This window comes from Monomorium pharaonis, chromosome 9 (genome assembly GCF_013373865.1).
Source record: "Monomorium pharaonis isolate MP-MQ-018 chromosome 9, ASM1337386v2, whole genome shotgun sequence".
Lineage (NCBI taxonomy): Eukaryota > Metazoa > Arthropoda > Insecta > Hymenoptera > Formicidae > Monomorium > Monomorium pharaonis.
In genome coordinates, this window is record NC_050475.1 from 21,291,654 (window position 1) to 21,305,102 (window position 13,449).

Here is a 13,449-nt window from a genome sequence, read left to right on the forward strand (position 1 = left end):
CTTTGATCTAGCCTTCGGCACAAAGCATTCCATCCCTTTCCCGTCCATTTCCGGTGTCGCAGGTACGGGAAGACGCGCATTGTCCAAGCGATCCTCAAAGTAGATTGATTCGGCTATTGGACTCTATGTATAGTTCGCCTCAAGGATATCGATGTCGGAGCGAACTCTCGTTATTGTTTCAAGGGAATACGCGAAATACCTGACTTTAATTCGATAATGTTATACTTGAATTCTTTCTCGTCGGGATTATTTAATTGAATTTTTTAAGAAAGATAGATCGCTTCCGAGACCGCTGACTCTATTAAAATTATAACGAGATTAAATTATCCCTTACATTTTCTCATTATTTTTTAACTTAATATTATTTAAATAAACATTTAAAGTATAAAAATATGTGCTAATAAAATTTATAGAATCAATACACAAAGAGCAACACAGATTATATGATTACTCAAGTGTAATCTCAGTTTAATAATTATATTTAATATAATTTGATTAAGTAGTCTAATAAAAGACTCGAGAAATAAAGAATAATTAATTCTTGGAGTCTTTTCGACTCAATTCTAGTTTGTCGACAAAACATCACGATAAATTGATAATAAAAAGCGAATAGATTTCGATATGTTTGCTACATGGTTTAAGATTTATGTCAGAAATAGAGCAAAATCTATTTGACAGATTCTGCCGCTAATTTGTTGTCAAGTTACGTTAGCAAGCTCGACCGGCAAAACATGAGCTTAATGTAGACACAATTGATGCCAATTTGCCAGCAATTTCTGATTAAATTTGCTGGCAATCTGTTGACATACTGCGAACACTTAGCTCACTGGGAATTAATCTTCTGAGTTTGAAAAAAACTTGCTTTCGTTGAACTGTGTAATTATCAAGCGTAAAAAAAAAAATAAAAAAGTATGAATAATGTGTAAAATGATATGGACATGTACTTATATATATAATGAAATAAATCAACAATGTGTATATAACAAATTATGTATATATAATATACATATTATATGTATATAATAGAATCATGTGTTATTTGCATATACGATTATACTATGATAATTAAAATTAATTATCTCTTCTGCGTAAATTCCGCGACGTTGTAAATTATTCTAGTTTAGTTAAAATGTCGAATTCAATATGTTATCATGTCCATGCGATATTGACGCATCTATTTATGCTGAATATTTGTAAAGTTCTGCGACATCGAGTGCATGAATAAATCTGTACGAATACGTACAGGTTTTCTGATGTTATATCTCTCCGCGTCATCGAATGCCATCGGCGGCCGCGCAATTTATGCCAGTTGAACGTTCCACTTAACATGGAAATTCCTTCGGGATACAATGGAAATACGTTGTACAATTTTATTATGACTACGTGTGAAATTGTAGCCAGCTTGTTTATTGCCAAAAGCATTTCTCGTTTTCTTCGCATATTTACTTCGTGCTGCTGTCTTTTATCTCTTCTGTACCGCGGTTGGATATTATTCTCAAGCATTTTGAGCATTTCTCATGTGATAGCGAGCGTCTAAACATTTTTTAAATTAAGTCTTCCACGTATTTACAAATACGACAATGCAATATGTAAAAAGTATTTCATATCAAAAGTACAAAGCAATAATAAAATAAGAAGAAACTAACTAAAATATTATAGATTTTTTCATTTGAGAAATTTTAATTAAAAAAGGAAATACAAAAAGAAATTTTAATGTTCAGAAAAAAACATAAATATACAATATATACATAATGTTAACCAACATTGGAGAAATTACAAATATTGAAACGTTTTTAAAAACATTGTCAATTACAAATATTTTTAAATTTTCTTCAATAAACTAATTTTAAATTCTTTATTTATTATTTAACAGAGAAATAAATCAAATTAAAAAAATACGAAGTTATATTAAAGAGAAACAAAGTTGCAAATGGCAAAAATAGTTAACGTTATTCAAAGACACTGCGATAAAATTTCAAATTTATTCTCGCTTAAGTGCGTAAGAGGATTATCCTAAACATAAACGAGCAAGCTCAACCATCGTTATTGTTTGATAAAGAAGACGTTTCCGAGTTACCAAGTAATTTTAAAGTTTTGTCGTAAAGAAATTTTGATTCATCAAAAATTTATAATGTGATGAGACATTGAATGGTTAAGAAAGAAGAACAAAATGTTATTTCATATAAGATTGTAAGTTTCCCAAATATTATATTAATCTTTCATATTAATATTACATTAATATTCATATCAATAAAATTATTATTTTTATAAACAATATCTGACAGAAAAAAATTTAATTTTCTAAATATTCCTAAAAATGCCCATAAATATTCAAACTTTATTAAAAGTAATAAAGATTAAGATTCGTTCAGTCAGTTAAATATTGTCTTTGGCGTGTATATGAAATGAGAAAAGTCCGATTGTTAATCCTCGTCGGGACTATAAACGTTGTATCCTCGATTGAATATTTCAAAACAAACTCACCTCTCGCCTGGAATTATTGGTGGTCGGTGTACGTCTCCCCCTGGTAAAGCCGGCATCCATGGACCTGGTATTCAAGGAAGCCTGCTCCTTCGGGTCGATAACTGGCGGAACACGATGCGGTGGCACCCTCGGCCTGTACTCCACGGGCCGGCTGCTGTGACTTTTGGACTTTGGTGGCGTCATCATGGCGCTTTGGCCGACGTCCGAGCAGCTTTCCTCGTCGGCTTCCTCGACGGGCGAGGGCGGCAATGGCGGAAACTCCATCACGTCAACGCTCACCTGCCGAGGTACAGTAAACTGTAGTTCAGAACAGACTAACGGTCTCGAAGGTAATCCCGAGATCAAGAGGTCTTGTCAATTTTGTTGGCGAATGGGCTCGTTCCACACGGCAACTCATCCGTAACGTATTTGAGGGATGTTCAGATTTTATTTCATTTTCCGAAAAGAGAAATCTATTTCTAAGTCTTTATTTCATTCATCGCGGATCAATTTTGATTGCTACATTTGATCTGATTTATATCGCGCTGTGAACAAAATTGTGAGATGTCTAGTCGAGATTTAATTTCAGATCGAAACTTTTAAAAAGCTGGCGAATGCGAATTTTCAATGAAACTAGTTCGAACCGGTTAATCAATGAAGAATCTTCATGGACATACGAGTATGAATATATGAAGGATCATTCGCCTCAATGATTTTTCAGCGTATTTGTTAGGGGATAATTAATGGTTCCGAATTCGAGAGGTATTTTCAGCAGATCGAAGACCAGTTGAAACGTGAGCAATTGATTACTTTTAAATTTTTCATTGAAACCAAGAAATTACGATCGCGATTTATGTGCCCGCACGCATTACAGTTACCGCGACTATAACTTTTGACAGAAACGTAAAAAACTAATTACTTGAAATATTCCCGAAAACTGAGCACGTTAATTAAAGATATTAGTAGATACTCTTGGTCCAACGTTGTGTAACATACATTACGTGATAAAGAATTAAAATCTTTCGCTGGAGTTAATTACGTGGGAAGTGAATCGGTAAAAACGGATTCGCGTGCGGGAGGCAGGCCGCACGCGCGGATACCAGCACATTTCACGACGAAAAATGTGATCGTGGCGCGGCATCGCTAATGGAATCCTATGTTATAGAGGTAATGCTACCAATTTATAGATGGGGCGGACCGCTCCGGTCTCAGCTGCTCGGCACCTTTTCACCATCGCGCGCGTGTGGTACCACCGCCGGCCGTGTATCCTCCGCCCTTGCATTTTTTACGACGCAGATGCACCTTAGCATCCCCCGCCATAAGAGCGGACTCTCTTATTTCCGCCTCGTCCTTTCGCGTCGGCATTTTAAGCGACGCGGACGCGCGAAGTAAAGCAAAATATTTGATTACATAGTTACGCGTACCTCATCCCGCATAGAAAACCTTTGAGGGACAAATTAGAATCCAGTCTAATTTTGACAAAAAATTATAGATTCTAATTTTGGCCTACATTATATATTTAATTAGTGATATTCTATTCTACAATATTTCTATAATATATTCTAAGGATGGGATGATGGAACTCCCTGGTCCCAGTCCTACCTGAAATTCCGGATTCTTCGAGTCCTCCAGAATAGCGTCGATCACGTTCTCGATCTGTTTCTGATCGTTCTTGTGATTCTCGATACCGTTCTGGTGCAACCGCCTGCCGGACGAGTAGACGACGTCCGTGGCGCCGTTCAATTTTCTCCGATCCGCGAAGTCCACGTCCGAGCTGGCCTTCGACGTTTCGGAGTCGGAGCTGTACTGCTGTTGCTGATGTTGCTGCTGCCTGCCGCGCGTCCTACCATCATAGGGGCTGCCCTCGATCGTCACCGGTTTCCGGCCGTCGTGAATCGACGGAAATTCGTTATCGAAGCTGCTTCGCTTCGAGTTCTGCTTCAGGTCGCCATTTCGCCAACGTTTGCTCTCGCAATAGGATTCACTGTTCTTCACGCTCTCGATCTCTTTGATCGCGTCGCTCACCTTTTCCAGTTGACGGCGATTCTCCTTGAGCGCCTTCTTTACGATCTGATCCTCAATCAACAAGTTCACCGGGATCTTGGAGGCCAGTCGCTCGTCGCTTACCGCGCTCGTGAGTTTTTTCCTCGGCTCGGCGAGCGCGTTGTTCGTGGACGACCTGGCGATATCGAGATCCGCCAAGTTGGGCGCCGTTGGGACGCCGTTGCAGTCTCTCGATCGATCCGAACGAGGACCTACTTGATCGTCCTCGACCGGCGATGGTGGTAGCCGAGGTAGTTCGATGTTGTCGCGTTCCTTGTCCTTGTCCAAAACGTCGAACGTCTCCTCCTCTTCTACGGTGATCTCCAGCTGAGCCCGATTACTGGCGTCGTTGTTAATCGCCGGCATCGACACGACCCGGATGAGGTCCGGCGGCACCGGAAGCGCAAATTCCGCTGGCGGCTCGTTCAGACCCTCCAGCTTGCCTTCCTTCAGCAGGCTCTTGATGTTGTCGAAAGTGCTCGAGTATCGCTTCACATCCGATAATCGGCCGCCATCTTCGCCGTTTTCGAACGACAGGCTCTTGGTCTTGGTCGGCGTCTTCGGAAGAACCTTGCGCTCCTTCTTGCGGCCACGTCGTATGACGTAGGTGCCATTTTTCGTGAGCTCCTGCGGCCGTATCTGATCTAGCTCGTTCGTAGACGAGTCCGAATACGGCGAGATCAGATCGTCATCGGTCGTCGACAATCGCTGATCCTGCCAGTCGTCGAAGTCGCGCAACTTCGACGCGGAACCTACACCTTGAAAAAAACCAATCGATTCCTTACTTCCTGACGCGCACTCCTTCTAATTCCATTTCTTTGAAATTCAAACTAAGAAGTGATTTTGTTTGTATACATCATGTTTATTGAATTAAAAAAATTTTAACATAGAAAGAAACGTAATTTTTCTTACGACAGAATTATATTATACAATCTTCTTAGCAAATATGAATCAAAATCTTTTTAAATAATAAAATCTGTTATGAAAAATTGTGTTGTACTATTATCCTTTTTCGAAAAAAAAAAAAAGATACTAACTTGACACATCGCTGCTCTTTCGTCGTCTTCTCCCGACAACCTTGGTGCTGCCGGGTGCGTATAAAGGATCGTCCTCCAGAGAGACCTCCCATGCGATAGAGTGTCTCTTGCTGATGGGCGGCGGTGGCGGCAATAGCTCCTCCAGGGAGTCGTCGGAAAAGCGCTCCTCCTCGGACTGCGTCCTAAAGTCGGCCGAATTTCGCGCGGAGAAGTCGGAGTTACGCGTGGAGAAGAGGTCGGAGTAGCGCTCCTCGGAACAGCGGTCGGACGTGGGCGCGGAGAAGCGTTCGCTCGAGTCCGCGCGCGGCAACGCGAACGAAACGAAGTCGAGGTTGCGTATGGAAAACGGCTCGGAGGTCGGCACGGAGACGTGATCGTTCGAGCTCGCGCTCGCGACCGCGATCGAGAAGTCCGAGTGGAAGCGCTCGTTCGACGTGGAGTTGGCGCGCGAGAAGTCCGACGAGTCGCAGTTGGCGCGCATGGAGAACCGCTCGACACTGACCGAGCTGGAGCGCGGTATCGAGGACCGGCTCTCGGACTCGGAGTTCCGCGAGAACCGGCCCTCGCTCGAGTCCGAGTCGTTGCGACTGCGTCGCGTCGACTCCTTGTCCGACCTGTTCATCAACAGACGGTCCTCCACGCTGCTCGACTTCGTGATCTCGTTCTGCTGGCGCTGCTGATGCTTCCTCGCGTGGTGGCTGCCGCGGTCGGGGCTGCCCCCGCCATCCTCCAGGCACTCCTCCGAGGAACGGCGACGCACCTCCCGGTGCTTCTCCGCCGCGCTCGGATTCGTACGCGGCGGGATCCAGTTGAAGGACACCTTGCCGTCGTACGGCAGGCTGGCGAACTTGCTGGGCGGACTGGGCGGCTGGGCCAACCGCAACGACTCCACGGTCCCGTTCTCCCAACCGTACGGTCGCTGGTGGCGGGTTTTCGGCTACCGAAATTTATCAAGTCACGACAGAATTCCCCGAAAATTGCTCGAGTAATTTTGTCGAGAGAAATGTTCTTTCCCTCCCGTGAAAAAAATTTATCGTTCTTTCTTGCATTCTTACATTTCACATTACATCCTAACATTAATTGTTTTCCATGGAATAAGAAGTTCCATCTTTCGGTCAAAATAAATCTCGGTGCTTAATAATATTTTCGTATTACTTGTCAATCATCCCAGCCAGGAATATTCTTCGCAATAAATAAATAACTACAGTATTTACTTAAAAAAAATACCTGTAAGCTTCTTTTCCGTAATGCTAATTGATTCTTTTGCTTAGGTGCACAGTTTTTCCTTTTACTTAATATAATTACATTAATTACAAGTAAAAATAAAATTTTAATCAAAACTACGAAAATTAGATTTAAAACGCTTCGATTGAAAGGTGGTACACTTCTTATTTCTTGTGTTATTCATGGCCTAATATTCAATTTATTATTCCATTAATTATATTTCTAATTAAACATCTCTCAAATTACAATTCTGCTTAAGTAAAAAGAAAGAACGTGCTGGAAATTAAATGGCGAATAAAAGTCCATTATTTATTACAGATACATTATACTGTGAAACTTTATTTCCTACTCTTTAACAAAGTAATTTACTCGCACTTAGGGGAGCAATAAAGTTTTCGTTATTTAAAAGGTAAGAATAAAGACCCTTTGTCTTTTCAATCGCTCGTATACGATATAACTCGAAAACTGTCGACGTCTTTATTGCAACAATCCAAATTGCTTCAAGAATTGCATAAAAGAAATCTGAGACACCTTATTACATTACAATTCGCCTGTTACAAAATGATCAAGATGTTCTTCCAAAGTTCTACTCGGAAAATTTCAATTCTCAATGGAATCACGCGGGAGTTCTCGTAGCACGTCGTAGATCGAAGCCTCGCTCAAATCGGGGCTTATCAAGCACGGTGGTTTCGATTTTATGCGGTTGACTCGTAAACCGGTATCGTTACGACGAGCGTCGACGAGAAAGTCGCGGGATTACGAGCGCCCGGGCGCCAATCTGCGTTACGTACGCTGCGGTCCCCCGCTGGTCGCAAGCAGGCTGAGTTATCGTAGGAGAGAAGAGCGGAGAAAAGGAGAGTAAAAAGACGAAAGGATACTCACGAGAGTAGTCTGCGTGGTAACCGCGTTCCCGTGACGCATGCTATCCTCCATGGACACCATCCACTGCTGCTGCCGGCCGCCGGCGTTGTTGTTCCGTCGTTCCGCGGCCTGGCCCACGACGCTCCTCTTCGACGAGTTTCCTGGCGAAACCCTGGCCGACATACGAGACGGGGATGAATGGAATAAAGGCGCGGATATATCGAAACTAGTTGAATTTAGCGCCCTGTCAGCTTTCATCTCCCCGGCTCTTGCCGCCCTCAATGGGACTTGAAATAGGTATGGCGTATATGTGTGTGTGGGTATGTGTGTGGTATAAAGTAGACGTAGACGATGATGAATACGTTTCCAATACCTCTGACACGTAATGGGATGAAGATCGCAGAATACCGCGACGAATTTAATCAGTTTGTTAAACGTGGAAACATTGATGAAATATTGATATAACCGACGTTATTCATGTTTTTTCAACGTTGCCGTATTATCTTAACGTTATTTGTTTTGAGATAATTTTGAAAGTACCTTCCGAGTTTACAGTTAAACGTAAGATAAACATTTTAAATTACTTAATTGCAAAGTAGAATTTTAAAAATGTAAAAGTTCCTTAAAAAATCCTAAAAAATATTACTTTCTTCCCTGATCTTATAAAAAAGATTTATATTGAATATTGTAATTTGTATATGTGTTTGACCAATCGGCAAGAGTACAATTGCAAAAATTGCGATTTTGTTCAAGCGGCAAGTGTGTAACGCTGATAAAATGTGAATCTTGTGTACAGAACAAGTGTGACAATGCATCATCAAGGTGCATCGCACAGGCGTCTGTAACTTTATCGAAGGAAAGAGTAAAGTTTTTATCCTATTAACCCTCTTTCGACATATTCCAAAAGTTATCAAGTTGCCGAAGAAAAACGCATAAATTTTGACAACCTGTGCGGTCGAATAACGGAGTCGACGAAGCACCGAGGAAGAATAAGAGAACTTTCGCGAAGGGAATAGTGCAATAAATCTGGCGGAAAGTTATCGCCACTGTTACGTCGAACGATCAACCCGTTTGCGTTTTTTTTTGCAAGGTAAAATTATTGTCGGACTTGACCAATGGCGCTGCAAACGAAATTTGGATTAAAAGTACATGCCAACTTTTGATAAAATATGTGTAAAAACGAATTAAATTTATATAGACGGAATTGAGGTTCAAGTTAAATGCATAAATGCTTAGGGCCCAGGCACAGACTTTTGCATAATGCATAATTAGGCAGCATAACGCATAAGAGAATTAACCAATCAGAGGTTTTAATTTCTATCTTGGGGAAGGAAATAGACGCGACTCTGATTGACTGATTCTCTTATGCATTATGCATTATGCGTTATGCCAGAAATCTGTGCTAGACCCTTAAACCGAAGAAATTTAATCAAGTTAAAAAATTTAATCAAATTAAAAACATTTTTATCTGAGTGTAATTTTTATAGAGGCAATATGATCGTACATAATCATGAGATACGGAGAAGGGTGACTTACGTAAACAGAAAAAAAACATCGCGAAAAGAGAACGCTGTGCAAGCTCTTGTGCAGCTTTCTGATGCGCGCGGGAAAATGAAAGCCTCTTTCGCGCGAAACAGATTTACCGCTATACGGAGTGCAAAGGAAGAGTGGCGCCGATTTTCTTGCGTCAACGACGATGACGACGAGAACGACGACGGGCTACGAACGACGAGAGGAACGTTTTGCCAGAATGACGACTACTCCACGGAGAGTAGAGAGGTTTCCACGGATGGAAAGCGCATAGCGTCTCCTATCTCGAGGACGGCAGAGAGCTCGAATGCTCCTCACAGAACTACGAAGACGTTTCTCTCTCACGATAGAGCGGGTAATAGGCATGAAACGTGGTGATTAGGATCGACAGGTACAACGAGGACGCCGCTGCCGCCGTCGGCGGCTTAAGGATTCACGGCTAACAAGGACCACTGTGGCCTCGATCGTTCTAGAATCGGAAAATCTTTGACTATCTCGCAGCAATTGCTGTTGAAAAATCTTTTATAAAAAAGAAATCTCATACGACAAATTAATTTAAATTGAACTAACGACGCTAAATTCGTATTGTCGAATTTAGCATCGTACAAATTCCATGCCAATTTAATTGAAACAATGTAGTTATACAATTTACCTCAAGAAATGTATTAAATTTAATTTGAATTTATTATTTTATATTTGCACATGTAATAATATAGTTGTTCACACGGTAGATAAAGGATATTATAATTAAATATGTTTCTCTTTATTAATTTCCATTATTGAATTGGAGTTATCACAAGTATAGCTTTTTATCGTAAAAATAGAGTACTCATAATTAATTATAAAGAAGTACCAAGTCTAAAATAAATCACAGATTGTTCATTGAAATTACATTAACGTTATTGAGTAAACATTAAAATACTTCCTTCAGTTTTTCATAATACATTTCCAACTTTAAAAGACTATTATATTTGTCAAATAATATTATTCGATTTTAATTTTAATTACCAGCAATTGTCATCGATGCAATCCAGTGGACAACAAAAAAAGATGGATCGTATTGTATTTGTGGCAAAACACAAACATTAGATAGAAAATCTCAGAAAAGTATTCAGTCCTTAAATACACAGCAAATCAAACAGATAAATCAACTCTCGATAGCTTTTCCAAAGAAAACTAATTCGCAAAATAGGAACGCGACGGCGTCGCCGTTACCGTCATTCCTAGTACATCTCTCCTTGCCGAGGAGAGTGCAATTGGAGTTTTCGCGAAAGTAGTACGAATACGGGAAGAGGGAGTTTAACTTCTGACCGCCCGGAAGTGCCGGAGAGTGTTCTAGTCTTCCAGTCTTGTTTGAGGTAACAGCGGATGGAGTTGGCGAGATGTGACGACCTCGGGCGAAACGAGCACCTGTTCCTGATGAAATAAAGTTACGCCCGGGAACTAGAGCTGAAAGTATGAAAAAGTTGGGCAAGTCGCGCATCAATATATAGAGATGAATCTTTGCGGGTCGCCTTCTCATTACGGAAACGGAAGTCCGGCTTCGGCCTTGAACGCGTTGAAATGCAGGTACGTGGACGACGGGCAAGAAATTTAAATAGACGCGAGTCTTCGGGACCGTAACTCCGTGAGTTATCGTTGCCTGGTACGTGAGCGAACTTATTTACAGCATTCCGCGAGCTTTTCGACGGGAGGAGCCACGTATGGCATTCCACGCACGATTTCGCTCTTCTAAATGTACCTCGAATCTGTAAAAGTGCTATTTGTAAATTTCGACGTCGTTTAAAAGCTTCGCCGTCTCGTGCAGCCTTTAACAAGGATTCGTCGACGGATCTCGAGAATGGATACTCCTTTTGCATATACATATGTTTTGTTGATATAATTAATTTATCTTTTTCAGTAAGATGTTCGAAAGACACGTATCTTACACTTACATTGGTAGAAGAGTTGAGATGATGCGCTCGGCCTCTTCCGGGGGTGGCGGAAATTCCTGCGTCGAGACTCCCGCGGGATCCTGAGGCTCCGGACAGTCCGGAACCGGACGTAATGCTACCAGGGCCATCTTCGCCTTCCGACCATTCATACTCATGTAACCGTCGTCCTCGGATTGGTGTCCTGTTGGCATACCGTTTTGCGATTACGCCAAATGTTCTAAAGGTAGGGCAGAATAAAGGAAGCTGTAGGTCGAAGAGAGAAAGGAGGAGTGAGTGGGATCCTCGGGAGACGCTAGGACAAGAGCGATTTAATCCAACAAACTTCTGACTTATCCTAAACGTAACGTCTCTATTACGATCCCTTTCAAATGGTCTCCGAAATCGAGGAGGAATTGCATTACTTCCGTCGATGTTCGTGATCCTAAAAATACATTGTACCATGATAAAACATTGTAGGCATTGATATCTCGAACTACTAAAAGCACTTCGTGGAAACGAAGTAATAGAAATCGATCGCGTCAGTCGTTTTTTTTTTCTTTGTAATACCTCAGACTTCTATTTTTGTTCTTCAAAATGTTCGCATTAAAAACGTAAAATTATAAAGTGCTTGAACCGAATAAGGTTTATGTTGTAACTCTATTTAATTAAAGTTTTTTGAAATAGAAAGTTTAAAAGTTTATAAAAAATACCTTATCTTAGAAACCTTACACGTTCAATTATGCTGATCAGTATAATTTAGTTTTCAATTATATTGAATCAGTAATATCGACAGTATGCATCAATTTTACACTCTAAGGTTACTTCTATGATTATATGTCATCCACGGAATTATATTGTGGAATTATATTGACAGAAATACTAACGTTTTCTTTGCACAATCATTATTACTGCCACGTCCTATTCCTATACAGCAATACCGATGCTCGAGAATAAAAAAAATTGGATTACTATTCTATATCTATCCATCACTATTAGCCACATACACTCAATGAATAATATTGCCAGTATATTCATTGATAAATTATTATTATTGATTTATAATAGTAAAAAGTACAAAATAAAGCTTCTAACCATAATTCTTTTATTTTATGCAATTATAATCACAAATATTAAACACGTTTCCCTCTGATAAATGTTGTCGCGATTAAAAATGCGGATATTGTAATACCGATTCCTCTCTCTCTCGCGCGAAGTGAAAAATCCCCCCGGTTAATCACCCATCATCGTCCACAGGTGCATGCACCAGCGGGCACATGGCGAGAGTACGCGCTGTCGATAGAATGCCGATTTGAAATTTTCGCGAACCGTGCACGAAGAGAGGCCGCTCTTTTCCTCCTTTCCCGCCAGAGCCGAGGGATGTACATGCTTTCACGCCGATTTTCCGCGAATTGAATGGCAGGCCGCCAAGTCGGCAGATTTATATTGTACGTCCGTAGGAGCGTTTTCGATGGAAATAAAGGCAAAATATGTATCCGGAAAACCGAGGAAAACGACGGCTGAGTCGAAGCCGTCCTGGAACGTCCGACGATCCTCCCGTTCGATGGGATTCGACACTGCATTCGACAATAATCTTTCCTGCCCTCTCTTTCCTCCTTTTCCTTCCGCCACTCGCAAAATGCGTTTTCTACAAGCTGTTTATACGTGCTTTACTTCATACGAAAGCCTTACGTGAGCTATTCTAAGGAGTCTACTTTTTAAAATTCCTTGAGTTTCATTTCAGTTGGGCTTAAAAAAAACTTATAAATAACTTATAAATAAATAAATTACAATATTTTTAAATACAAATTCAATTTGTATTGTTGTATTATTATTTGACTCTTTCAATTTGTCTTCTATTTATATATAAGAGCTTTCTATTTTAAAAAATATCAGATGTGAAAAAGTATTGGAAAAACGAGAAAAGCTTTCATAAAATAAATATTTCATATTACGTTTTCGTTTTCTTTATATTATAAATATAATATATCTTATAAATATACAAAAATCAAATCTGCCACAAGTACAAAGTCTGCTATATAAACCAAAATATTGGAAAAAAATTTTAAACAAATTTAAAAATCTAAATATCAAAAAATTAAACAAATTTGAACAAGATTTACACAGTATTTTTATACTAAAAACACAATGCTCAGCATTCGCAAAATAAAAACAGAACTTTTGTAAAAGGAAATTTTAACAAAAATTCTGAAATTTTGTTAAATTCTCAATACTTTAGTAAAATTGTTAAAAATTAATCGAATCGTATTCGAATCTTATATACATAAAAAAAATTCATGGTTAATAAATAAACAATTGACGACAATTTAAGCTAATTGATAAATTTTATAATTAGATTAAGCTTAAGTTAAGAATTAAAG

The 13,449-nt window shown here is 40.0% G+C and overlaps 1 protein-coding gene across 3 annotated transcripts in view; it reads right to left on the minus strand.

Annotated features, from left to right (window-relative positions):
• LOC105828753 overlaps positions 1-13,449 on the minus strand; it is a 171,589-nt gene that overhangs the window by 13,481 nt on the left and 144,659 nt on the right. For all 3 annotated transcript variants that reach the window (XR_004964706.1, XM_036292320.1, XM_036292319.1), the window contains exons 5-9: positions 11,093-11,273; positions 7,650-7,800; positions 5,544-6,480; positions 4,066-5,264; positions 2,485-2,763 (exon numbers count right to left, since the gene is read on the minus strand). Coding sequence is in view for 2 of the 3 variants with exons in the window: in XM_036292320.1 (XP_036148213.1) it covers positions 2,485-2,763; positions 4,066-5,264; positions 5,544-6,480; positions 7,650-7,800; positions 11,093-11,273 (2,747 nt within the window). In the remaining variant the exon portion in view is untranslated. The remainder of the gene's footprint in view (positions 1-2,484; positions 2,764-4,065; positions 5,265-5,543; positions 6,481-7,649; positions 7,801-11,092; positions 11,274-13,449) is intronic.